We start from the raw sequence: 26406 nt of genomic DNA, 5'->3' as shown, positions 1-26406 counted from the left end.
CAGTTACCCAGTCAGTCAGTCACCCAGTCAGTCAGTCACCCAGTCTGTCAGTCAGTTAGTCACCCACCCAGTCAGTCTGTCAGTCAGTCACCCACCCAGTCAGTCACCCACCCAGTCAGTCACCCAGTCAGTCAGTCACCCACCCAGTCAGTCAGTCACCCAGTCAGTTACCCAGTCAGTCACCCACCTAGTCAGTCAGTCAAGGTCAGTCACCCACCCAGTCAGTCGAGTCAGTCACCCACCCAGTCACTTACCCACCCAGTCAGTCACCCACCCAGTTTGTCAGTCAGTCACCCACCCAATCAGTCAGTCACCCACCCAGTCGGTCACCCAGGCAGTCAGTCAGCCTGTCACTGAGTCAGTCAGTCACCCACCCACCCAGTTAGTCAGTCAGTCAGTCACCCAGTTAGTTAGCCAGCCAGTCAGTCACCCACCCGGTCAGTCAGTCACCCACCCAGTCAGTCAGTCACCCACCCAGTCAGTCAGTCACCTACCCAGTCAGTCACTCAGTCAGTCAGTCACCCACCCAGTCAGTCAGTCACCTACCCAGTCACCCACCCAGTCAATCACCCACCCAGTCAGTCACCCACCCAGTCAGTCACCCACCCAGTCAGTCACCCACCCAGGCAGTCAGTCACCCACCCACCCAGTCACCCATCCAATCAGTCTGTCAGTCAGTCAGTCACCCACCCAGTCAGTCAGTCAGTCACCCACCCAGTCAGTCACCCAGTCAGTCAGTCACCCACCCAGTCAGTCACCCACTCACCCACCCACCCTGTCAGTCAGTCACCCACCCAGTCAGTCAGTCACCCTCCCAGTCAGTCAGTCACCCAGTCAGTCACCCACCCAGTCAGTCCGTCACCCACCCAGTCAGTCAGTCACCCACCCACCCAGTCAGTCAGTCAACCAGTCAGTCAGTCACCCACCCAGTCAGTCAGTCATCCACCCACCCAGTCAGTCAGTCAACCAGTCAGTCAGTCACCCACCCAGTCAGTCAGTCATCCACCCAGTCTGTCAGTCAGTCAGTCACCCACCCAGTTAGTCAGTCAAGGTCAGTCACCCACCCACCCAGTCAGTCACCCACCCAGTCAGTCACCCACCCAGTCAGTCACCCACCCAGTTTGTCAGTCAGTCACCCACCCAGTCAGTCACCCACCCAGTTTGTCAGTCAGTCACCCAGTTAGATAGCCAGCCAGTCAGTCACCCACCCGGTCAGTCAGTCACCCACCCAGTCAGTCAGTCAGTCACCTACCCAGTCAGTCACTCAGTCAGTCAGTCACCCACCCAGTCAGTCAAGTCAGCCCACCCACCCAGTCAGTCAAGTCAGTCACCCTCCCACCCACCAAGTCAGTCACCCTCCCACCCAGTCAGTTTGTCACGCAGTCAGTCAGTCAGTCACCCAGTTACCCACCCAGTCAGTCACCCACCCAGTCAGTCACCCACCCAGTCACCCACCCACCCAGGCAGTCAGTCACCCATCCAGTCAGTCTGTCAGTCAGTCAGTCACCCACCCAGTCAGTCAGTCAGTCACCCACCCTGTCAGTCACCCAGTCAGTCAGTCACCCACCCAGTCAGTCAGTCACCCACCCAGTCAGTCAGTCAGTCACCCAGTCAGTCACCGAGTCAGTCAGTCACCCACCCAGTCAGTCCGTCACCCACCCAGTCAATCACCCACCCACCCAGTCAGTCAGTCAACCAGTCAGTCAGTCACCCACCCAGTCAGTCAGTCATCCACCCACCCAGTCAGTCAGTCAACCAGTCAGTCAGTCAGTCACCCACCCAGTCAGTCAGTCATCCACCCAGTCTGTCAGTCAGTCACCCACCCAGTCAGTCACCCACCCAGTCAGTCAGTCAGTCACCCACCCAGTCAGTCAGTCACCCACCCAGTCAGTCAGTCATCCACCCAGTCTGTCAGTCAGTCACCCACCCAGTCAGTCACCCACCCAGTCAGTCAGTCAGTCACCCACCCAGTCAGTCAGTCACCCACCCAGTCAGTCAGTCAAGGTCAGTCACCCACCCAGTCAGTCACCCACCCACCCACCCAGTCAGTCACCCACCCAGTCAGTCACCCACCCAGTCAGTTACCCACCCAGTCAGTCACCCACCCAGTCAGTCACCCACCCAGTCACCCTGTCAGTCAGTCACCCACCCAGTCAGTCAGTCACCCACCTACCCAGTCAGTCAGCCAGTCAGTCAGTCACCCTTGTCAGTCAGTCACCCAGTCAGTCAGTCACCCAGTCAGTTAGCCACCCAGTCAGTCAGTCACCCACCCAGTCTGTCAGTCAGTCACCCACCCGGTCAGTCAGTCACCCACCCAGTCAGTCACCCACCCAGTCTGTCACTCAGTCACCCACCCAGTCAGTCAGTCAGTCACCCACTCACCCACCCAGTCAGTCAGTCAGTCACCCAGTCAGTCAAGTCAGTCACGCACCCACCCAGTCACCCATCCAGTCAGTCTGTCAGTCAGTCAGTCACCCACCCAGTCAGTCAGTCAGTCAGTCACCCACCCATAGTCAGTCACCCACCCAGTCAGTCCGTCACCCACCCAGACAGTCAGTCACCCACTCAGTCACCCACTCAGTCAGTTACCCACCCAGTCAGTCACCCACCCAGTCACCCTGTCAGTCAGTCACCCACCCAGTCAGTCAGTCACCCACCCAGTATGTCACCCACTCACCCACCCACCCTGTCAGTCAGTCAGTCACCCAGTCAGTCAGTCACCCGCCCAGTCAGTCAGTCACCCACCCAGTATGTCACCCACTCACCCACCCACCCTGTCAGTCAGTCAGTCACCCAGTCAGTCACCCAGTCAGTCAGTCACCCAGTCAGTCAGTCAGTCACCCACCCACCCAGTCACCCACCCACCCAGTCAGTCAGTCAGTCACCCAGTCAGTCACCCAGTCAGTCTGTCACCCACCCAGTCAGTCACCCACCCAGTCAGTCAGTCACCCACCCACCCAGGCAGTCACCCACCCAGTCAGTCAGTCAGTCAGTCAATCACCCTCCCAGTCAGTCAGTCAATCACCCTCCCAGTCAGTCAGTCAGTCACCCTCCCAGTCAGTCAGTCAGTCACCCTCCCAGTCAGTCAGTCAGTCACCCACCCACACAGTCAGTCACTCACCCGGTCAGTCAGTCACCCACCCAGTCAGTCAGTCACCCACCCAGTCAGTCAGTCACCTACCCAGTCAGTCACTCAGTCAGTCAGTCACCCACCCAGTCACCCACCCAGTCAGTCAAGTCAGCCCACCCACCCAGTCAGTCAAGTCAGTCACCCTCCCACCCACCAAGTCAGTCACCCACCCACCCAGTCAGTCACCCCCCCACCCAGTCAGTCAGTCAGTCAGTCAGTCACGCAGTCAGTCAATCACCCATCCAGTCAGTCAGTCAGTCACCCAGTCACCCACCCAGTCAGTCACCCACCCCGTCACCCACCCAGTCAGTCACCCAGTCAGTCACCCACCCAGTCAGTCACCCACCCAGTCACCCACCCACCCAGGCAGTCAGTCACCCACTCACCCACCCAGTCAGTCAGTCAGTCACCCACCCAGTCAGTCACCCAGTCAGTCAGTCACCCACCCAGTCAGTCACCCACCCAGTCAGTCCGTCACCCACCCAGTCAATCACCCAGTCAGTCAGTCAGTCAACCAGTCAGTCAGTCACCCACCCAGTCAGTCAGTCATCCACCCACCCAGTCAGTCAGTCAACCAGTCAGTCAGTCAACCACCCAGTTTGTCAGTCAGTCACCCACCCAGTCAGTCAGTCACCCACCCAGTCAGTCAGTCAAGGTCAGTCACCCACCCAGTCAGTCACCCACCCACCCAGTCAGTCACCCACCCAGTCAGTCACCCACCCAGTCAGTCACCCACCCAGTTTGTCAGTCAGTCACCCACCCAATCAGTCACTCACCCACCCAGTCAGTCACCCAGGCAGTCAGTCAGCATGTCACCGAGTCAGTCAGTCACCCACTCACCCACCCAGTCAGTCAGTCAGTCAGTCAGTCACCCACCCAGTCAGTCACCCAGTCAGTCAGTCACCCACCCAGTCAGTCACCCACTCACCCACCCACCCACCCTGTCAGTCAGTCAGTCACCCACCCAGTCAGTCACCCACCCAGTCAGTCAGTCAGTCACCCAGTCAGTCACCCACCCAGTCAGTCCGTCACCCACCCAGTCAATCACCCAGTCAGTCAGTCAGTCACTCACCCACCCAGTCAGTCAGTCAACCAGTCAGTCAGTCACCCACCCAGTCAGTCAGTCATCCACCCACCCAGTCAGTCAGTCAACCAGTCAGTCAGTCACCCACCCAGTCAGTCAGTCAACAACCCAGTTTGTCAGTCAGTCACCCACCCAGTCAGTCAGTCACCCACCCAGTCAGTCAGTCAAGGTCAGTCACCCACCCAGTCAGTCACCCACCCACCCAGTCAGTCACCCACCCAGTCAGTCACCCACCCAGTCAGTCACCCACCCAGTTTGTCAGTCAGTCACCCACCCAATCAGTCACTCACCCACCCAGTCAGTCACCCAGGCAGTCAGTCAGCATGTCACCGAGTCAGTCAGTCACCCACCCACCCAGTCAGTGAGTCAGTCACCCAGTTAGTTAGCCAGCCAGTCAGTCACCCACCCGGTCAGTCAGTCACCCACCCAGTCAGTCAGTCAGTCACCTACCCAGTCAGTCACCCACCCAGTCAGTCAGTCACCCACCCAGTCAGTCAAGTCAGCTCACCCACCCAGTCAGTCAAGTCAGTCACCCTCCCACCCACCAAGTCAGTCACCCACCCACCCAGGCAGTCACCCACCCAGTTAGTCCGTCAGTCAGTCACCCAGTCAGTCAGTCACCCACCCAGTCAGTCAGTCACCCACCCAGTCAGTCAGTCACCCACCCAGTCAGTCAGTCAACCAGTCAGTCAGTCACCCACCCAGTCAGTCAGTCACCCACCCAGTCAGTCAGTCATCCACCCACCCAGTCAGTCAGTCACCCAGTCAGTCAGTCACCCAGTCAGTCAGTCACCCAGTCAGTCAGTCACCCAGTCAGTCAGTCACCCACCCAGTCAGTCACCCACCCAGTCAGTCACCCACCCAGTCAGTCACCCACCCAGTCAGTCACCCACCCACCCAGTCAGTCAGTCAGTCACCCAGGCAGTCAGTCAGTCACCCAGGCAGTCAGTCAGTCACCCAGGCAGTCAGTCACCCATCCAGTCAGTCTGTCAGTCAGTCACCCACCCAGTCAGTCAGTCACCCACCTAGTATGTCACCCACTCACCCACCCACCCTGTCAGTCAGTCAGTCACCCAGTCAGTCAGTCACCCGCCCAGTCAGTCAGTCACCCACCCAGTATGTCACCCACTCACCCACCCACCCTGTCAGTCAGTCAGTCACCCAGTCAGTCACCCAGTCAGTCAGTCAGTCACCCACCCACCCAGTCACCCACCCACCCAGTCAGTCAGTCAGTCACCCAGTCAGTCAGTCACACAGTCAGTCAGTTGCCCACCCAGTCTGTCACCCACCCAGTCAGTCAGTCACCCACCCACCCAGGCAGTCACCCACCCAGTTAGTCAGTCAGTCACCCACCCAGTCAGTCAGTCAGTCAATCACCCTCCCAGTCAGTCAGTCAGTCACCCTCCCAGTCAGTCAGTCAGTCAGTCAGTCAGTCACCCTCCCAGTCAGTCAGTCAGTCAGTCACCCACCCACCCAGTCAGTCAGTCACCCACCCAGTCATTCAGTCAGTCACCCACACAGTTAGTCACCCACCCGGTCAGTCAGTCACCCACCCAGTCAGTCAGTCACCCACCCAGTCAGTCAGTCACCTACCCAGTCAGTCACTCAGTCAGTCAGTCACCCACCCAGTCACCCACCCAGTCAGTCAAGTCAGCCCACCCACCCAGTCAGTCAAGTCAGTCACCCTCCCACCCACCAAGTCAGTCACCCACCCACCCAGTCAGTCACCCTCCCACCCAATCAGTCAGTCAGTCAGTCACGCAGTCAGTCAATCACCCATCCAGTCAGTCAGTCAGTCACCCAGTCACCCACCCAGTCAGTCACCCACCCAGTCAGTCACCCAGTCAGTCAGTCACCCACCCAGTCACCCACCCACCCAGGCAGTCAGTCAACCACTCACCCAGTCACCCACCCAGTCAGTCAGTCACCCACACAGTCAGTCACCCAGTCAGTCAGTCACCCACCCAGTCAGTCACCCACTCACCCACCCACCCTGTCAGTCAGTCAGTCACCCACCAGTCAGTCACCCACCCAGTCAGTCCGTCACCCACCCAGTCAATCACCCAGTCAGTCAGTCACTCACCCACCCAGTCAGTCAGTCAACCAGTCAGTCAGTCACCCACCCAGTCAGTCAGTCATCCACCCACCCAGTCAGTCAGTCAACCAGTCAGTCAGTCACCCACCCAGTCAGTCAGTCAACCACCCAGTTTGTCAGTCAGTCACCCACCCAGTCAGTCAGTCACCCACCCAGTCAGTCAGTCAAGGTCAGTCACCCACCCAGTCAGTCACCCACCCAGTCAGTCACCCACCCAGTCAGTCACCCACCCAATCAGTCACTCACCCACCCAGTCAGTCACCCAGGCAGTCAGTCAGCATGTCACCGAGTCAGTCAGTCACCCACCCACCCAGTCAGTCAGTCAGTCACCCAGTTAGTTAGCCAGCCAGTCAGTCACCCACCGAGTCAGTCAGTCACCCATCCAGTCATTCAGTCACCCACGCAGTCAGTCACCCATCCACCCACCCAGTCAGTCACCCAGTCAGTCAGTCAGTCACCCACCCAGTCAGTCAGTCACCCACCCAGTCAGTCAGTCAGTCACCCACCCAGTCAGTCAGTCAGTCACCCACCCAGTCAGTCAGTCACCCACCCAGTCAGTCACCCACCCAGTCAGTCACCCGCCTAGTCAGTCACCCGCCCAGTCATTCACCCGCCCAGTCATTCACCCGCCCAGTCATTCACCCACCCAGTCATTCACCCACCCAGTCAGTCACCCACCCAGTCAGTCACCCGCCCAGTCAGTCAGTCACCTGCCCAGTCAGTCAGTCACCCACCCAGTCAGTCACCCACCCAGTCAGTCAGTCACCTACCCAGTCAGTCACTCAGTCAGTCAGTCACCCACCCAGTCAGTCAAGTCAGCCCACCCACCCAGTCAGTCAAGTCAGTCACCCTCCCACCCACCAAGTCAGTCACCCACCCACCCAGTCAGTCACCCACCCAGTCAGTCACCCACCCAGTCAGTCACCCACCCAATCAGTCACTCACCCACCCAGTCAGTCACCCAGGCAGTCAGTCAGCATGTCACCGAGTCAGTCAGTCACCCACCCACCCAGTCAGTCAGTCAGTCACCCAGTTAGTTAGCCAGCCAGTCAGTCACCCACCGAGTCAGTCAGTCACCCATCCAGTCATTCAGTCACCCACGCAGTCAGTCACCCATCCACCCACCCAGTCAGTCACCCAGTCAGTCAGTCACCCACCCAGTCAGTCAGTCACCCACCCAGTCAGTCAGTCAGTCACCCACCCAGTCAGTCAGTCAGTCACCCACCCAGTCAGTCAGTCACCCACCCAGTCAGTCACCCACCCAGTCAGTCACCCGCCTAGTCAGTCACCCGCCCAGTCATTCACCCGCCCAGTCATTCACCCGCCCAGTCATTCACCCACCCAGTCATTCACCCACCCAGTCATTCACCCACCCAGTCAGTCACCCACCCAGTCAGTCACCCGCCCAGTCAGTCAGTCACCTGCCCAGTCAGTCAGTCACCCACCCAGTCAGTCACCCACCCAGTCAGTCAGTCACCTACCCAGTCAGTCACTCAGTCAGTCAGTCACCCACCCAGTCAGTCAAGTCAGCCCACCCACCCAGTCAGTCAAGTCAGTCACCCTCCCACCCACCAAGTCAGTCACCCACCCACCCAGGCAGTCACCCACCCAGTTAGTCCGTCAGTCAGTCACCCAGTCAGTCAGTCACCCACCCAGTCAGTCAGTCAGTCAGTCACCCACCCAGTCAGTCAGTCAGTCACCCACCCAGTCAGTCAGTCAGTCACCCACCCAGTCAGTCAGTCAACCAGTCAGTCAGTCACCCACCCAGTCAGTCAGTCATCCACCCACCCAGTCAGTCAGTCACCCAGCCAGTCAGTCAGTCAAGGTCAATCACCCACCCAGTCAGTCACCCACCCACCCAGTCAGTCACCCACCCAGTCAGTCACCCACCCAGTCAGTCACCCACCCAGTTTGTCAGTCAGTCACCCACCCAATCAGTCACTCACCCACCCAGTCAGTCACCCAGGCAGTCAGTCAGCATGTCACCGAGTCAGTCAGTCACCCACTCACCCACCCAGTCAGTCAGTCAGTCAGTCACCCACCCAGTCAGTCACCCAGTCAGTCAGTCACCCACCCAGTCAGTCACCCACTCACCCACCCACCCACCCTGTCAGTCAGTCAGTCACCCACCCAGTCAGTCACCCACCCAGTCAGTCAGTCAGTCACCCAGTCAGTCACCCACCCAGTCAGTCCGTCACCCACCCAGTCAATCACCCAGTCAGTCAGTCAGTCACTCACCCACCCAGTCAGTCAGTCAACCAGTCAGTCAGTCACCCACCCAGTCAGTCAGTCATCCACCCACCCAGTCAGTCAGTCAACCAGTCAGTCAGTCACCCACCCAGTCAGTCAGTCAACAACCCAGTTTGTCAGTCAGTCACCCACCCAGTCAGTCAGTCACCCACCCAGTCAGTCAGTCAAGGTCAGTCACCCACCCAGTCAGTCACCCACCCACCCAGTCAGTCACCCACCCAGTCAGTCACCCACCCAGTCAGTCACCCACCCAGTTTGTCAGTCAGTCACCCACCCAATCAGTCACTCACCCACCCAGTCAGTCACCCAGGCAGTCAGTCAGCATGTCACCGAGTCAGTCAGTCACCCACCCACCCAGTCAGTGAGTCAGTCACCCAGTTAGTTAGCCAGCCAGTCAGTCACCCACCCGGTCAGTCAGTCACCCACCCAGTCAGTCAGTCAGTCACCTACCCAGTCAGTCACCCACCCAGTCAGTCACCCACCCAGTCAGTCAAGTCAGCCCACCCACCCAGTCAGTCAAGTCAGTCACCCTCCCACCCACCAAGTCAGTCACCCACCCAGTTAGTCCGTCAGTCAGTCACCCAGTCAGTCAGTCACCCACCCACCCAGTCAGTCAGTCAGTCACCCACCCAGTCAGTCAACCAGTCAGTCAGTCACCCACCCAGTCAGTCAGTCATCCACCCACCCAGTCAGTCAGTCACCCAGTCAGTCAGTCACCCAGTCAGTCAGTCACCCAGTCAGTCAGTCACCCAGTCAGTCAGTCACCCAGTCAGTCAGTCACCCACCCAGTCAGTCACCCACCCAGTCAGTCACCCACCCAGTCAGTCACCCACCCAGTCAGTCACCCACCCACCCAGTCAGTCAGTCAGTCACCCAGGCAGTCAGTCAGTCACCCAGGCAGTCAGTCAGTCACCCAGGCAGTCAGTCACCCATCCAGTCAGTCTGTCAGTCAGTCACCCACCCAGTCAGTCACCCACCCAGTCACCCTGTCAGTCAGTCACCCACCCAGTCAGTCAGTCACCCACCTAGTATGTCACCCACTCACCCACCCACCCTGTCAGTCAGTCAGTCACCCAGTCAGTCAGTCACCCGCCCAGTCAGTCAGTCACCCACCCAGTATGTCACCCACTCACCCACCCACCCTGTCAGTCAGTCAGTCACCCAGTCAGTCACCCAGTCAGTCAGTCACCCAGTCAGTCAGTCAGTCACCCACCCACCCAGTCACCCACCCAGTCAGTCAGTCAGTCACCCAGTCAGTCAGTCACCCAGTCAGTCAGTTGCCCACCCAGTCTGTCACCCACCCAGTCAGTCACCCACCCAGTCAGTCAGTCACCCACCCACCCAGGCAGTCACCCACCCAGTTAGTCAGTCAGTCACCCACCCAGTCAGTCAGTCAGTCAATCACCCTCCCAGTCAGTCAGTCAGTCACCCTCCCAGTCAGTCAGTCAGTCACCCTCCCAGTCAGTCAGTCACCCACCCACCCAGTCAGTCAGTCACCCACCCAGTCATTCAGTCAGTCACCCACACAGTTAGTCACCCACCCGGTCAGTCAGTCACCCACCCAGTCAGTCAGTCACCCACCCAGTCAGTCAGTCACCTACCCAGTCAGTCACTCAGTCAGTCAGTCACCCACCCAGTCACCCACCCAGTCAGTCAAGTCAGCCCACCCACCCAGTCAGTCAAGTCAGTCACCCTCCCACCCACCAAGTCAGTCACCCACCCACCCAGTCAGTCACCCTCCCACCCAGTCAGTCAGTCAGTCAGTCACGCAGTCAGTCAATCACCCATCCAGTCAGTCAGTCAGTCACCCAGTCACCCACCCAGTCAGTCACCCACCCAGTCAGTCACCCAGTCAGTCAGTCACCCACCCAGTCACCCACCCACCCAGGCAGTCAGTCAACCACTCACCCAGTCACCCACCCAGTCAGTCAGTCACCCACACAGTCAGTCACCCAGTCAGTCAGTCACCCACCCAGTCAGTCACCCACTCACCCACCCACCCTGTCAGTCAGTCAGTCACCCACCAGTCAGTCACCCACCCAGTCAGTCCGTCACCCACCCAGTCAATCACCCAGTCAGTCAGTCAGTCACTCACCCACCCAGTCAGTCAGTCAACCAGTCAGTCAGTCACCCACCCAGTCAGTCAGTCATCCACCCACCCAGTCAGTCAGTCAACCAGTCAGTCAGTCAGTCACCCACCCAGTCAGTCAGTCAACCACCCAGTTTGTCAGTCAGTCACCCACCCAGTCAGTCAGTCACCCACCCAGTCAGTCAGTCAAGGTCAGTCACCCACCCAGTCAGTCACCCACCCAGTCAGTCACCCACCCAGTCAGTCACCCACCCAATCAGTCACTCACCCACCCAGTCAGTCACCCAGGCAGTCAGTCAGCATGTCACCGAGTCAGTCAGTCACCCACCCACCCAGTCAGTCAGTCAGTCACCCAGTTAGTTAGCCAGCCAGTCAGTCACCCACCGAGTCAGTCAGTCACCCATCCAGTCATTCAGTCACCCACGCAGTCAGTCACCCATCCACCCACCCAGTCAGTCACCCAGTCAGTCAGTCACCCACCCAGTCAGTCAGTCACCCACCCAGTCAGTCAGTCACCCACCCAGTCAGTCAGTCAGTCACCCACCCAGTCAGTCAGTCAGTCACCCACCCAGTCAGTCAGTCACCCACCCAGTCAGTCACCCACCCAGTCAGTCACCCGCCTAGTCAGTCACCCGCCCAGTCATTCACCCGCCCAGTCATTCACCCGCCCAGTCATTCACCCACCCAGTCATTCACCCACCCAGTCAGTCACCCACCCAGTCAGTCACCCGCCCAGTCAGTCAGTCACCTGCCCAGTCAGTCAGTCACCCACCCAGTCAGTCACCCACCCAGTCAGTCAGTCACCTACCCAGTCAGTCACTCAGTCAGTCAGTCACCCACCCAGTCAGTCAAGTCAGCCCACCCACCCAGTCAGTCAAGTCAGTCACCCTCCCACCCACCAAGTCAGTCACCCACCCACCCAGGCAGTCACCCACCCAGTTAGTCCGTCAGTCAGTCACCCAGTCAGTCAGTCACCCACCCAGTCAGTCAGTCACCCACCCAGTCAGTCAGTCAGTCACCCACCCAGTCAGTCAGTCAGTCACCCACCCAGTCAGTCAGTCAACCAGTCAGTCAGTCACCCACCCAGTCAGTCAGTCATCCACCCACCCAGTCAGTCAGTCACCCAGTCAGTCAGTCACCCAGTCAGTCAGTCACCCAGTCAGTCAGTCACCCAGTCAGTCAGTCACCCAGTCAGTCAGTCACCCAGTCGGTCAGTCACCCACCCAGTCAGTCACCCACCCAGTCAGTCACCCACCCAGTCAGTCACCCACCCAGTCAGTCACCCACCCAGTCAGTCACCCACCCACCCACCCAGTCAGTCAGTCACCCAGGCAGTCAGTCAGTCACCCAGGCAGTCAGTCACCCAGGCAGTCAGTCAGTCACCCACCCAGTCACCCACCCAGTCAGTCACCCACCCAGTCAGTCACCCACCCAGTCAGTCACCCACCAAGTCAGTCACCAGCCCAGTCAGTCACCCGCCCAGTCATTCACCCGCCCAGTCATTCACCCGCCCAGTCATTCACCCGCCCAGTCATTCACCCACCCAGTCATTCACCCACCCAGTCATTCACCCGCCCAGTCAGTCAGTCATCCATCGAGTCAGTCAGTCACCCACCCAGTCAGTCACCCAGTCAGTCAGCCAGTCAGTCAGTCACCCAGTCAGTTAGCCACCCAGTCTGTCAATCAGTCACCCACCCGGTCAGTCAGTCACCCACCCAGTCAGTCAGTCACCCACCCAGTCAGTCAGTCACCTACCCAGTTAGTCAGTCACTCAGTCAGCCAGTCAGTCACCCACCCAGTCAGTCAGTCAGTCAGTCACCCAGGCAGTCAGTCACCCACCCAGTCAGTCAGTCACCCACCCAGTCAGTCACCCACCCAGTCAGTCAGTCACCCACCCAGTCACCCAGTCAGTCAGTCACCCAGTCAGTCAGTCAGTCAGTCACCCAGTCAGTCAGTCACCCAGTCAGTCAGTCACCCAGTCAGTCAGTCACCCAGTCAGTCACCCATCCAGTCAGTCACCCACCCAGTCAGTCAGTCACCCACCCAGTCAGTCAGTCAGTCACCCAGGCAGTCAGTCAGTCACCCACCCAGTCAGTCAGTCACCCACCCAGTCAGTCAGTCACCCACCCAGTCAGTCAGTCACCCACCCAGTCAGTCAGTCACCCACCCAGTCAGTCAGTCACCCACCCACCCAGTCAGTCAGTCACCCACCCACCCAGTCAGTCAGTCACCCAGTCAGTCAGTCACCCACCCAGTCAGTCACCCACCCAGTCAGTCACCCACCCAGTCAGTCACCCACCCAGTCAGTCACCCACCCAGTCAGTCACCCACCCAGTCAGTCACCCGCCCAGTCAGTCACCCGCCCAGTCATTCACCCGCCCAGTCATTCACCCACCCAGTCATTTACCCACCCAGTCAGTCACCCACCCAGTCAGTCACCCACCCAGTCAGTCACCCGCCCAGTCAGTCAGTCACCCGCCCAGTCAGTCAGTCACCCGCCCAGTCAGTCAGTCACCCACCGAGTCAGTCAGTCACCCATCCAGTCATTCAGTCACCCACGCAGTCAGTCACCCATCCACCCACCCAGTCAGTCACCCAGTCAGTCAGTCACCCACCCAGTCAGTCAGTCACCCACCCAGTCAGTCAGTCACCCACCCAGTCAGTCAGTCAGTCACCCACCCAGTCAGTCAGTCAGTCACCCACCCAGTCAGTCAGTCACCCACCCAGTCAGTCACCCACCCAGTCAGTCACCCGCCTAGTCAGTCACCCGCCCAGTCATTCACCCGCCCAGTCATTCACCCGCCCAGTCATTCACCCACCCAGTCATTCACCCACCCAGTCAGTCACCCACCCAGTCAGTCACCCGCCCAGTCAGTCAGTCACCCGCCCAGTCAGTCAGTCACCCGCCCAGTCAGTCAGTCACCCGCCCAGTCAGTCAGTCACCCACCCAGTCAGTTACCCACCCAGTCAGTCACCCATCCAGTCAGTCAGTCACCCACCCAGTCAGTCACCCACCCACCCAGTCAGTCACCCAGTCAGTCAGTCACCCACCCAGTCAGTCAGTCACCCTCCCAGTCAGTCAGTCACCCTCCCAGTCAGTCAGTCAGTCACCCAGGCAGTCAGTCACCCAGTCAGTCAGTCACCCACACAGTCAGTCAGTCAACCACCCAGTCAGTCACCCACCCAGTCAGTCACCCACCCACCCAGTCAGTCAGTCACCCACCCAGTCAGTCAATCAGTCAGTCACCCACCCAGTCAGTCAGTCAGTCACCCAGTCAGTCAGTCAGTCAGTCAGTCACCCAGTCAGTCAGTCACCCAGTCAGTCAGTCACCCAGTCAGTCAGTCACCCAGTCAGTCAGTCACCCAGTCAGTCAGTCACCCAGTCAGTCACCCACCCAGTCAGTCACCCACCCACCCAGTCACCCACCCACCCAGTCAGTCAGTCACCCACCCAGTCAGTCAGTCAGTCAGTCAGTCACCCAGTCAGTCGGTCACCCAGTCAGTCAGTCACCCAGTAAGTCGGTCACCCAGTCAGTCAGTCACCCACCCAGTCAGTCACCCACCCAGTCAGTCATTCAGTCACCCACCATTTATATATATATAAATATCACACTTATTAAGGTTATGGTGGGTAAAAAAAGTGACAAAAACCCTCCACAGTAAAGCATATACAGGAATATTTACAGTTGCTATATATATATATATATATATATATATATATATAATAATTATTTGTTATTTATTTGAATTTTCAACGAAAAAGGTGGGTGGCGGGGTACATAAAATAAAAGGGTAGCATGTTACTCATAATTTACAAACATTTGTAAGTATATTGTACGTATGATACCTTTAAATTAATGTAGACATGAATAACATCGCTTTAGCACAATACAAAAACAGCAAACGATACACTTTTAAATGATTAAAGATAAAAAAAGCAGAAAATAAAAAACTTTATGGCATGTATGAAATTTTTCACATTTTGAAGGTTATGTAATAAACCGGGACTCTTATCTCTTGGTGGAACAAATCTACTTTTCCGGGTCTATTGTGTTATTGTAGTCAATTTCAATCCTCAGAACACTTTGATTACTTATCTAATTATACCTTACTTTGTTGCTCCTCAAATTTGGAGATTTCCCCTGATGAAATATTTTTCTCCTACTGTTTATAGTTTCTCCATGGTTCCCACACTTTTTTTTTTTTAGAAATTTCTGGACTGTGTCATTTTGTATCCCTGTTAATTTTTCCATGAGACAAACTCTCCACAGTCTTGCTTTTACTTCATCTAGTGCTGGCTGTTGTTCTTGTTTCCAAGCCTCTGCTATTTCACACCTGGTGGCCGTCGTTTTCAATTGGTCTGCATAGCAAAGCCGTCCAAGGGGAAGGAAAACGCCTGAGCCATTTCATGGGTGGCTTTCCATAGCTTTATAACCTTTGGACAAGACCACAACACATGCATAAATGAACCCTGCTGGCCACACCCTCTTGAACAGAGAGGTGACACGTTATTAAAAATAAATGGATAACCTTACTGGGGTATAATGCCATTGGTGGAGCATTTTATATGTGTTTTTTTTTTTTTAGAACATGTGCAGCTCTTTGCAATCCCTTCAAATATTTCATTCCACCCCTTTTGATCCATTTCTTCTTCAAGAGCCTCTTCCCATTTTCTCATAAATTTGGGTTTTATTTCAGGGTTAGATTTAACATCCTTTCAGAGCTTATATACAGTGGAGATAATGCCTTTTTTGTCGGACTGTGAGCCATGTCCTCAAATACTGTGAAGTCCTTATATGGGCCTTCACTTCTTGTATGGTCTCTCAATTGGAGGTATCTAAAAAAGGCAGATCTATGTCATCACAGTCTCATCACAGTCTCAAAGCTTTACATTTCTTTGTTTGCCCATAGATCTTTGACCCTCATTATTCCTGCCTTGCTCCAGTCTTTAAAAGCTGCAGTTTCCACCGAAGTCTTTTCTTAAGGTCTAATTTAACCAATATCAATCTCATTCTTTAAAAATCATTACCCCGTTTTCTGCTTGATAGTATATTTGTGGAATTATCACAATTAGTTTGACAAAGACTGCATTACTTTTACCAGTATTTTTATGCGGATATTGAATGTTACAGTGGCGAAAGTTTGTGAAGCCCTTAGAATTTTCACTCATTTTACATATTTGAAACCTAAAATGTTGTTATATCTTAATCTAAGTCCTAATAATAGATAAAGATAACCCGATCAAACAAATGACACAAAAATATATCAACATGTATGTATCCACAAATAATTCAACATTCAATATCCATGTGTGAAAATGTATGTGAACCTTTAGATTCAGTACCTGATGGCACCCTTGGGTAGCAATGACTTCAACTAAGCATTTCCTGTAACTGCTGGTCAGTCTCTCACATCGGTTTTGAGGAATTTTGGCCCATTCCTCCTTACAGAACTGCTTCAACTTAGTGACATTTGAGAGCTTCCTTGCATGGACAGCTTGCTTCAGGCCCTGCCAGAGCATTTCAATGGAGTTTAGGTCCGGACTTTGACCAGGCCATTCTAAAACACGGATTTTCTTCTGCAGCTATTCTTTTGTACATCTGCTTGTGTGTGTGTGTATGTTTAAGATTATTGTCTTGCTGCATGACCCACTTTAGCTTCAGCTCATGGACGGATGACCTGATATTCTTCTTTAGAATCTTCTGATGCAATGCAGTATTAATGGTTGTGTCAATGACTGCAAGCCATCCAGGTCCTGAGACAGCAAAGCAGCCCCAAACATCACATGCCCACCTCCAGGCTTGACGGTTCGGATGAGTTTCTTCTGTTCAACTGGTTTTCGCCAAACATAATGTTTCTCATTGAGGCCAAAAAATTCTACCTTTGACTCGTCTGTCTAGAGAACATTGTTCACACATGTGTATGGTGTAGACCAAAGTTACAAAGTTCCTGATCTTTAAATTGGATGGGGCCTCAGACTCACTCATGAAGATATATTAATTATTTAAACACATGATTCTTATTATCCCCTTTAATTTAGCTAGATAAAACCATGGTTCCACTCAATTTTGCACATACAGTACCCTTACTCTTAATGTCTCATTGTTTGTCTAATTCATACATCATTTTTTTTTAAAATATATAATATTAATATATTAATATAAACCCTATTGGATATTTAAGAAAAGGCTTGTTTTGATTCAATAAGGTAAACATGGAAAAACGACGGCATTTCCGTAATTGTTATTTGGGTTCACAAACTTTTTCTCTCCACTGTACATTGAATAAAACAAGAAGCATCTTAATATATCCTCTTTTGATATATTCCTTCAGAGAGAAACTCATTCGTCTTCAACATGAAAATAAGATGTTAAAAATTAATCAAGAAGGATCAGACAATGAACAAATATCCCTTTTACAAAGCCTTCTGGATGATGCCAACATGCAGAAAAATGAGCTGGAGACAGAGAATAGGTAGATGTTTTTTTTTTGTTTTTTTTTTTTGCACATGCGCATAACAAAGTAAATTGCACAATTTTCAGTAAATAAATGATATAATTAACTTACACTATAATGCATGATAATGCATTGATTATTGTCACGCTGTGCTCACCACAAACAAGACGAAACCCTGGTGCTGAGATGGGAATAGGTAAACACCAGCCACAGGCATGGGGGCCACGTCCGGAGTGTAGGGTAGTCTTGGTAGCCGAGTCTGGGCTGGAGAGGTCAGGGTTGTCTTTATACTTGCCGAGGTCAAAGTAGGAGAGGTCCGGAACGTAGAAGGTGCAATAGCCAAGGTCAGGTTTGGAGAGGGCAGGATGGTCGGTACGATGCAGTGGTCAGGTTTGGAGAAGAGCAGAGGGTCAGAGATAGCAGAGTTCAGAATACCAGAGAGATGGACGGTCCAAGATCAAGCCGGGTTGGTACACAGAAGATCAATCTAAGAAGCGGAACAACGGAACTGGAACAAGGCATGGAGGGAGAGGTAAACACCGAGTAACAAGAATCTATGCTCAGCCAAAGTGCCAGTGGCACAGCTGAGCATATATAGGCAGAACTGACAGATAGATACCAAAAGGGGATGGAGCAGAGGAGCAGCCTCAGGGTAGGCTGCGATAGGGTAAGAGGGGAAGACAGGTGAAAGTGATAGAGCAGATTGAGCTCTGTTGCCACGGAGCTGGGGTGATGCGCGCCGCACGCTGAGACACACGACACAATGCGGAGGCTATCTCTGCGGCATCTGGGGACGTCAGGAGTGCGTGCATGCATGTTGCGCGAGCAGTGGGTACCGCTCTGCCAGGAGAAGCCCCACACGTGCGCCGTGTGAGAACGCGCAACTCTGGAATCCTAGCAGTGGGTACCGTCCTAGTCGGAGAAGCCCTGCGTGGGGGCCGTTCGGGAGTGCGCGTGAGGCTGCGCGGCTCTGGGATTCTCACAATTATATCATATGCCGTATTATTGCATTCACAACATCCAGTTTTATTTACTAGAATTGAAAATGGAATCAGTGGAGGAAAGCCATATTGGTCCCTTATTTTTAACATAAACAGGAAGAAATTGTAGTATGGTACACTATATTGGACCAGTATACACTCTTTCAAACCTTACAAGAGGGTTCTTCAGGAGAAAACATTATGAGTCATTAAACTAAAATAGTTATGAATGAGTACAGTTTAAATTAATTTAAAGTGCAAGATTAAACAGGGCTTGAATTAGGAATTTATTCCTATCATATAATGAAGTGGCACTAATATTAAACAACAATTGCTAAAGGCATACCAAAATATAATTCACATTTGTGGTGCAAACATATTCTGCAGTACAATACAATTTGGGAGCAAGAACAAAACATAAAATAAATACAACTTAAAACATAATGAACAGAAGGTAATGGGGTCTCTATGCCAAAAAGCTTGCAGTCTAAATATGATATGCATTTTTTTTAATATCACATTTTAAGTCTTGTATCTTTTGTGCTAGTATTTGACCGATGAAATGTGATTACTGGTATGATCTGCTGAATTTATGATATATATATATATATATATAAAATTTTTTATTATTATTATTATTGTAGACTAGTAAATCAGAGGTTATTAGAAGTGCAGTCTCAAGTTGATGAGCTTCAAAAATCATTACAAGAACAAGGCGCAAAAGCTGAAGAGGTAAGTGAAACCTGTCTACTGTAAATGAATTGCATGTACTGTATTACCTTTTGTAATGTATCACAACATGCTGTGTGTTTCTTGGAAGGGGTTGACTCAAATGTGTGTGAAATCAAATGTTATGTAAAAACAAATTTTGGTGAAAATAGAATTATTTTTTCTTTACATGATAATTGGCGTGTTACTTTCCTTTTAGTAGTTATATGTGGAAAATAATCTATAACTTTCGGAACAGGATTTGGACAACGGGGCTTATTCTATAACTGCTCAAATGTTGTCTGAAAACAGACCGCCTCCTTCGGCTGATATAGAATAACCCCCTAAATGTTTAATAGTATGCAACTTTGTTAGTAAGGTGGATAGAACAATTTCATTAACTTTGCATGGAGATAGTTTATTTATTATCTGGGACTAGTATCAAGTAAATCTTTCCCGCCCATGTGATTTTGTTTCCTCCCTGTTTTCAGTTCCCCAATGGCTGCACTTCAGTCTCCTTGGTAGTCTATCCCTGCACACTCAATACTATGTCCCTTCTAGTGTGTTAGGTGGGCATTGAACAGATTAGGGTGCGTGAAGAATTGGTGAAATCAGGGGTTTGTTCTACGTTCTTTCTTAGGTCCGAGTCTTTCCCTTTTCAGCACTAAGAGCAAGGGATAAATGGTGGATCTTAAATATTTGTCAGCACAATGATTTGAGTATACAATATGCTGACACAACTTGAACAGTTGAAAAGATCAAGAGGGAACATCCATTCTTCAATTGTAAAAAATCATTAGCTTTTTAGTGCAATATTAATCTAGATAAGCCTTTATTGGTGAGAATTATTCCGTACAGTACTTAAATCCATTATTTCTTCAGTGCCGTCTATGGCAGTCATAACAAATGGGATATGACTCCTCCTATCTAGGGTAGAATAAGAGTTCTGTGGCCGGTTCCTTTGTCAGTTTTTCTGGTCCTACCAAACCTGGGTGAAGGATGAGGGGAGAGCACTTGTGGTCATGCGGAGTGCCACTGACGTCACTTCCGGTTATGCTAAAGGCTGCTGACATCATGGATGTCGGAGGAGCATAGAGGCAAGTATTTCAAAGGTACCTACTGGTACATCTGCAGTATATGATTTTTGCACAGAATGTATTTACTTTTCAGCAAAATTGAAAAAGCAGTATCGTCCTATGGAACTCAACATCTTGCCAAGCAGCTACTCCCTACAACTGTAAAAGTCTAACTGCACCCCATGTTACTCTGCTAGCTACCACTGCCTTGTTAGCATGCTCTTCCCAACAGCTATATTGGCCTCTGTGCTCTTAAACAAAATGTCTGCCCCATCTGCTGTGGGGGACTTTAAATCTGAGCAGCCGCAGCTGAACTCTCAGACTGCTAAGCAGGTGCAAAATACAAATATTGTGCTACCTGCTATGTCAAGTTACCAGCCTCTCATCCTGTGACGTGGTGTACTGATTGTGAGAGGAAAATTGCAGAAAGACGACACTCCTTCTCCTTTAAATAACTTTATTGATTAGATTCCTCCCATGCAAAATTTTGAGAAATTAGGGTCCCAGACATCTCAAACATTCCAGATTTCAAGTGTCAGTAGAGTTAGAAGATGACAGTCTCTTGGACTCTCAGGATCAACCACCATTTTCTGAGCTGGGGTGAGTGAATCTCCTCTGAAGAAGTGGAGATCCAGGAATAGCTTGGAACATTTAAAGTGGATTTCATGGAAAGATTGATTATCGGCCACCAGATGCACTATAGCCAACTTCTGTTGAAAAAAAAAAACCCCACCAATGACTGATTTTACGAAAATTAAAAAAAGTTAATCTTATGGAACGATGGATCTTTTAATAAATTCTGTAAGATTTGGATCCCCTGGGAATCGCCACAATTTATCAGAATTGTATCATATACATATATAAATGTATTTTATCTGAATTGTTAATTTATGATCAAATAGAAATTTATATGAATTGTACCATGGCCCCCTTATCCTCCCTTTCCTCGTCCCTATTGTTTTTTTGTTGTTTTTTTGTATCCTGTATGTGTGTGTATATGTATGTGTATATATATATATATATATATATATATATATAAATGTAAGACAGCGCCCGTATCAGCACACACCCAAATTGCTGCAACCCTGATCTTAACCAGCAAGACGACACACCCTGCACAGATGCCTAATAACAATTGAACTATAAAAATTGTGGTATGGAACTATTCTGGACGCCAGGGATCCTGTGTAAAGTGATTTAGCTCAGATAGTGTCAACTCGGCTCTCTTTTCCAAGCACGACAAGGTCTGTTTCTTTTCTTTACTTTATTTGGGGAAAGTAGCATAAAATACAGCCACTTGTGAAGAGATGTACGTATGAATAGTATCTCTCTGTGTGTGCCTGGTAGTTAATTAAGAGCAGGTGAGAAGATAATCCTACCATACAGGAGTATACAGCAGTGCTCACTCATCCAGAGGTAATGGTGGAAAGGAAGTGAGGGGCAAGGGTCACACTAAAATGGAGTGAGACCGCACTACTGTCAGCAAAAAGACAGGGGAGAAAAATGGGAAAGTCCATTAACTGGAGGACTGGAGGTGTTGCAAGAGCAACCAGGGGTGTGACAGCTTGGAAGGAAAAAAGCTACTTAATGTATCCATTCCATCTGCACTGGGAGTAAGCTGCAGGGAAAGTAAATCCATGTACAGCTAGCAAGCATAACTGCCAAGGGAGAAGGGGGGCTGAACAGAAGAGGCAGACAGGGGTATTCCTGTTCCATGACACTCCCCGTCTGGTATCTGTAGATACCACTGTATAAAAGGCTATGTGGAACATGTGTGCAATGCATACAACATAACAACATAATGCAAAGGTCCATATTTCCATAGCAAGGCGATACCGGCCGGTACTACTGGCGTCAAAGTCCTTTGGCCAAACCTTCCAGTAAGGGAAGCCAGGTGGATGCACAGCTCTTGGTTAGCTTGATGCACCACAATGTCTCTCAAAAGTCCACGGAACTGGTAATCAGTTTTTCCTTATCATAGTCCGATTTGGGCATTAGGAGGATAGTCTCTGTAATACTGCACCGACACACTTTATTCGAGCAAATACCCAGTATGTACCTGGCAGATACCTGGAATGCGCCGCTCCTCACCTCTGACAAGCCCCGTTACATTTGCCTTCCCAGCCTGGGTTCATGCCTGGCTGACGGGCGGCTGATCTGTTAAATGATAATGATTAGGATTTAATAGGCTGCAATGCTTCGCGTGTCTACCAGATGGCATAAATTCATGAATTGTAATGCAGTATATATATATATACTGTGCAGTATTGCAGCCAGCGGGAATAAAATGCTTCAATCCCTGCCTGGAAAATAACCCAATGCACTCGGGCAGAAAACAGTCACAAACCTCAATACACCCGGGTATACCCGAATACGTGGGACTAGCCGAGCTCGAATAAAGTGTGTCGCCAGTGTAGGTCTTTAAAAGGTTTTAATGACTCCATTCTGGGTCACCCGAACTTCCACTTTGCGGACCCTTTCATCTTCGCTTGGGAAGGTTTTGATTAATTCCCATGGGCCATTCGTTTCTTGTTACCTGTTTGTCTTTCAACAGAACCACATCTCCCACTTGGATATCTGGTTTAACCGTTTGTCATTTATGGCGTTCTTTGAGTGTCACCAGATACTCGCGTCTCCAGCGATCCCAAAATGTGTTGGCCAAGCGCTGCACCTGTCTCCACTGTCGTTTGTACATATCCTTAGAGTGGAAGCCTTCGACTGGGGTGGGGATCTTCCCTACTTTCTGGGTTAGCAGCATTGCTGGTGTCAAAATACTTGGCGATTCTGGATCTGTTGATACTGGAATCAAAGGCCTAGCATTGATTATCGCTGATATTTCGGCCATGAATGTGGTTAACACTTCGTGAGTAAGTCGAGTCAGGTCGGTTTTTAGCATCATAGAGTCCAAGATACGTCGGACCACCCCGATCATGCGTTCCCATGCTCCGCCCATGTGAGAGGAGTGAGGAGGGTTGAATGTCCACGTGCACTCTTGGTCGCGCAAGTATCTTTGGATACTATTGTCTCTATTATCTTTAGTGTCCATTTGTAATTCCTTACATGCTCCAACGAAATTGGTGCCACAATCGGAGCGTATTTGTTTAACTGGTCCTCTGACTGCAAAGAATCTTCTGAGGGCATTTATGAAGCTTGAAGCATCCATAGATTCTATAATCTCGATGTGTATGGCTCGCGTACTCATGCAGGTGAAGAGTACCGCCCATCGTTTGCTGTTTGCTAGTCTGCCTCTAGTTCTACGTGAGATGACCATCCAGGGCCCAAATACATCGGGCCCTACATAGGTAAAGGGGGGTTCTGTATTGAGTCTGTCGATAGGTAGATCCGCCATCCTTTGGTCTTGGCTTTTGCCTCTCAGCATTCGGCACCTAACACATTTGTGGAGATTACTGGCCACGCACCTTTTCATGCCAACGACCCAAATGCCCGCTGCCCTAATAGCGCCTTCGGTGAAGTGTCGTCCCTGATGCATGACTTGTTCGTGGTAGTAGCGCACCAACAAAGTAGCGATGTGATGCCGGCCAGGGATGATAAGAGGGTTGCTTTCCTCCCTGCTCTGTCGGGACTTATTGAGGCGGCCTCCTACTCTCATGAGGCCGTCGTTGTCGATGAAGGGATTCAACTTCCAAAGTGGGCTGTTTTTGGGAACACTCTTCCCTCCGCGAATGCAATTGATCTCTTCCGCATACGTTTCTCTCTGAACATGACTGAGAACAGTTTCCTTAGCCCTTGTGATTTCCTCTACGGTGCGCAGCTCTTTGCAGATGTGCCAGCCATGGCAGCCGGTAGTTTTACCATCTGGTGTCTGACGGAAGGAGGAGGCTATATGCCTGAGATGGTCTACTGCTCGCAGAAGAGCTGTCCACCTTGAGAAGCGATGGAACCGATGTGGTCCGAATGCGTTTTTGTGCAGTACATCGGTGAATAAGACGGATACTTGTGGGGGCCTTATCTCCGTATCCTTCTCAGGATCCACGAGTTCAAAGTCGCCAACTGGTGTTGGTGGCGTTTCCGCGGGCTGCGCAAGAAACGTTGGTCCTGTGAGCCACGACGTATTCTGCAGTTGAGATGCGGGTACTGATCTGGTGGCGTGATCTGCGGGATTTTGATCTGTGGGCACGTGGTGCCATTGTTCTGGTTGGGTTGACTTCCTGATTCTTTCTACACGGTTAGCTACGTATACGTAGAATCTCCTTTTCTTGTTGTATATGTATCCCAGTACCACCTTGCTATCTGTGTAGAGTTTAACGGCATCTGGTTTGCTGTCCATCTCGTTCTCGATGAGCTCCGCCAGTTCTACTGCTAACACGGCACCACATAGCTCGAGTCTGGGTATAGTATGGTCGGGTTGTGGTGCCAGCTTAGCTTTGCCAAGGATGAACCTGATGTGGCAACTTCCATCCACGTCCGTGGTTTTTAGGTAGGCCACCGCTGCTATAGCTTTGGTGGAGGCATCTGAGAATACGCAAAGCTCTTTGCTGTGTGCGGCGGTGAGAGATATAGGTGAGTAGGGGCGTGGGATCTGAAGTTGCTCAAGGGCCTTCAAGGAGTGCTTCCACGTCTCCCACTCTTTCCGTTTTTCTGGGGGTAGTGGGGTGTCCCATTCCTGTTTTTCGAAGGACATTTCTCTGAGAAGAGACTTCCCTTGTATAGTGACAGGAGCCACGAATCCTAGCGGGTCGTAGAGACTGTTAACGGTGGACAGGACTCCGCGACGTGTGAAGGGTTTTTCTTCGATAGCTACCTGGAACGTAAAGGTGTCTGTTTTAAGATTCCAGCTTATCCCCAGGCTCCGCTGTATGGGAGGCGTGTCGGTCCCCAGATCCAAATTCTTGAGATCGTTTGCTTGATCGTCTGCGTGGAACGCCTTCATCACTATGGCACTGTTGGAAGCTATTTTGTGCAACCTTAGGTTGGCCTTTGCTATCATCTTTTGTGTCCTCTTGAGTAGATCTGCGGCTTCTTCTTCGGTGGGAACTGATTTTAATCCGTCGTCCACATAGAAGTCTCTTTCGACGAAGTTCCTGGCGTCTTTCCCGAACTCTGCTTCTCCGTCTTGGGCCGTTCTTCTTAGGCCGTAGGCAGCCACCGCAGGTGATGGGCTGTTCCCGAAGACATGTACTTTCATGCGGTACTCCGCGACTTCGCTTTCTATGTCGTCATCTTGGTACCACAGGAATCTTAGGTAGTTGCAGTTGTCTTCTCGCACAAGGAAGCAGTGGAACATCTGTTGAATGTCTGCGGTTATGGCGATTGGCTCCTTGCGGAAGCGGATCAGCACTCCCAGAAGACTGTTCGTCAGATCCAGCCCGGTGAGGAGGACATTGTTTAGGGAGACTCCTTGATGCTGAGCACTGGAGTCGAATACCACTCGAATTTGGCCAGGTTTCTGGGGGTGGTAGACGCCAAACGACGGGAGGTACCAGCACTCTTCGCCTTCTTTCAGTGAGGGCGCCGACTCTGCGTGGCCACTGTGGAAGATTTTCTGCATGAAGGCCACAAAGTGTTTGTTGGTCTCCGTTTTCATTTGTAGGTTACGGCGAAGCGAAGCGAGCCGAGACATGGCGTGGTCTCTGTTGTTTGGGAGGCGTCTTCTTGGCGAGCGGAATGGTAGTGGGGCCACCCAACTGCTTAATTCGTTCTTGAAGAGCTCCTTATCCATTAACCTCAGGAATTCTTTATCTTCCATTGATGGTGCCTGTTTGTCGTCGTCCTTTGTTGTCTGGAACACTGTGCTCCCTAGGTCGTTGGGGTGTTTTCCTGCCACAAGCGCGTCTCCATAGTTCCTTTTGGTCTCGAGCTTCTCGTGGACCTGGAAGTGGTTCGGAGAGGGTTTGAAGTGAGATGTACGACCGTTCTCCAACAAGTTTGTTCGTAGGGCGTCTACGTTGTCGGGTCCTTGTATCCTGTCTATGCATACTTCTCCCACTACTACCCATCCTAGATCGAGCCTTTGAGCGCTTGGGCCGTTGTGGTCCCCGTTTCGCTGTTCGCGGATCTTGTTTGCTCTCATGATGTCCCTGCCAAGTAACAGCATGATCTGTGCGCCTTCGTCTAGTGGTGGGATATGATCGGCAATAGTTTTTAGATGGGGATGGTGTCGCGCTACGTCTGGTGTGGGGATCTCACTCCTATCTTCTGCCATGTGATTGCACTCGATGAGTGTGGGAAGGGGCATGTTCACTTTGCCGTCTATTGAGCATATAGTGTAGCCATTCACTCTTCTCCCTGTAGTCTCCATTTGCCCTGCGCACGTTCTGAGAGTGTAAGGAGAAGCACTGTCTTGAATATTGAACATGTCAAAGAATTCTGACCTGACCAGTGATCGGTTGCTCTGGTCGTTGATGATTGCATACATCCTTTTAGCTCTTTGGGGTTGTCCCTCTGGGTGCACTGCTACCAGACATATTTTAGAGCAAGATCTACCGTCGTTTCCTTCTCCACATACTTCTGTGCATTTGCACGCTACCGACGTCGTGGGGGGTGTATCTCCCACTTCTTCCTCCCCGCCCTGCTTTGT

The 26406-nt window shown here is 51.7% G+C and overlaps 1 protein-coding gene across 3 annotated transcripts in view; it reads left to right on the top strand.

Moving 5' to 3' along the window:
* HOOK3 (hook microtubule tethering protein 3) overlaps positions 1-26406 on the top strand; it is a 727656-nt gene that overhangs the window by 528457 nt on the left and 172793 nt on the right. For all 3 annotated transcript variants that reach the window (XR_012802125.1, XM_075603879.1, XM_075603871.1), the window contains 2 exons: positions 16982-17122; positions 18729-18816. Coding sequence is in view for 2 of the 3 variants with exons in the window: in XM_075603879.1 (XP_075459994.1) it covers positions 16982-17122; positions 18729-18816 (229 nt within the window). In the remaining variant the exon portion in view is untranslated. The remainder of the gene's footprint in view (positions 1-16981; positions 17123-18728; positions 18817-26406) is intronic.

The sequence above is a fragment of the Ascaphus truei genome, chromosome 1 (genome assembly GCF_040206685.1).
Source record: "Ascaphus truei isolate aAscTru1 chromosome 1, aAscTru1.hap1, whole genome shotgun sequence".
In the NCBI taxonomy this organism is placed as follows: domain Eukaryota; kingdom Metazoa; phylum Chordata; class Amphibia; order Anura; family Ascaphidae; genus Ascaphus; species Ascaphus truei.
This window is presented reverse-complemented; position numbering and strand designations above follow the sequence as displayed.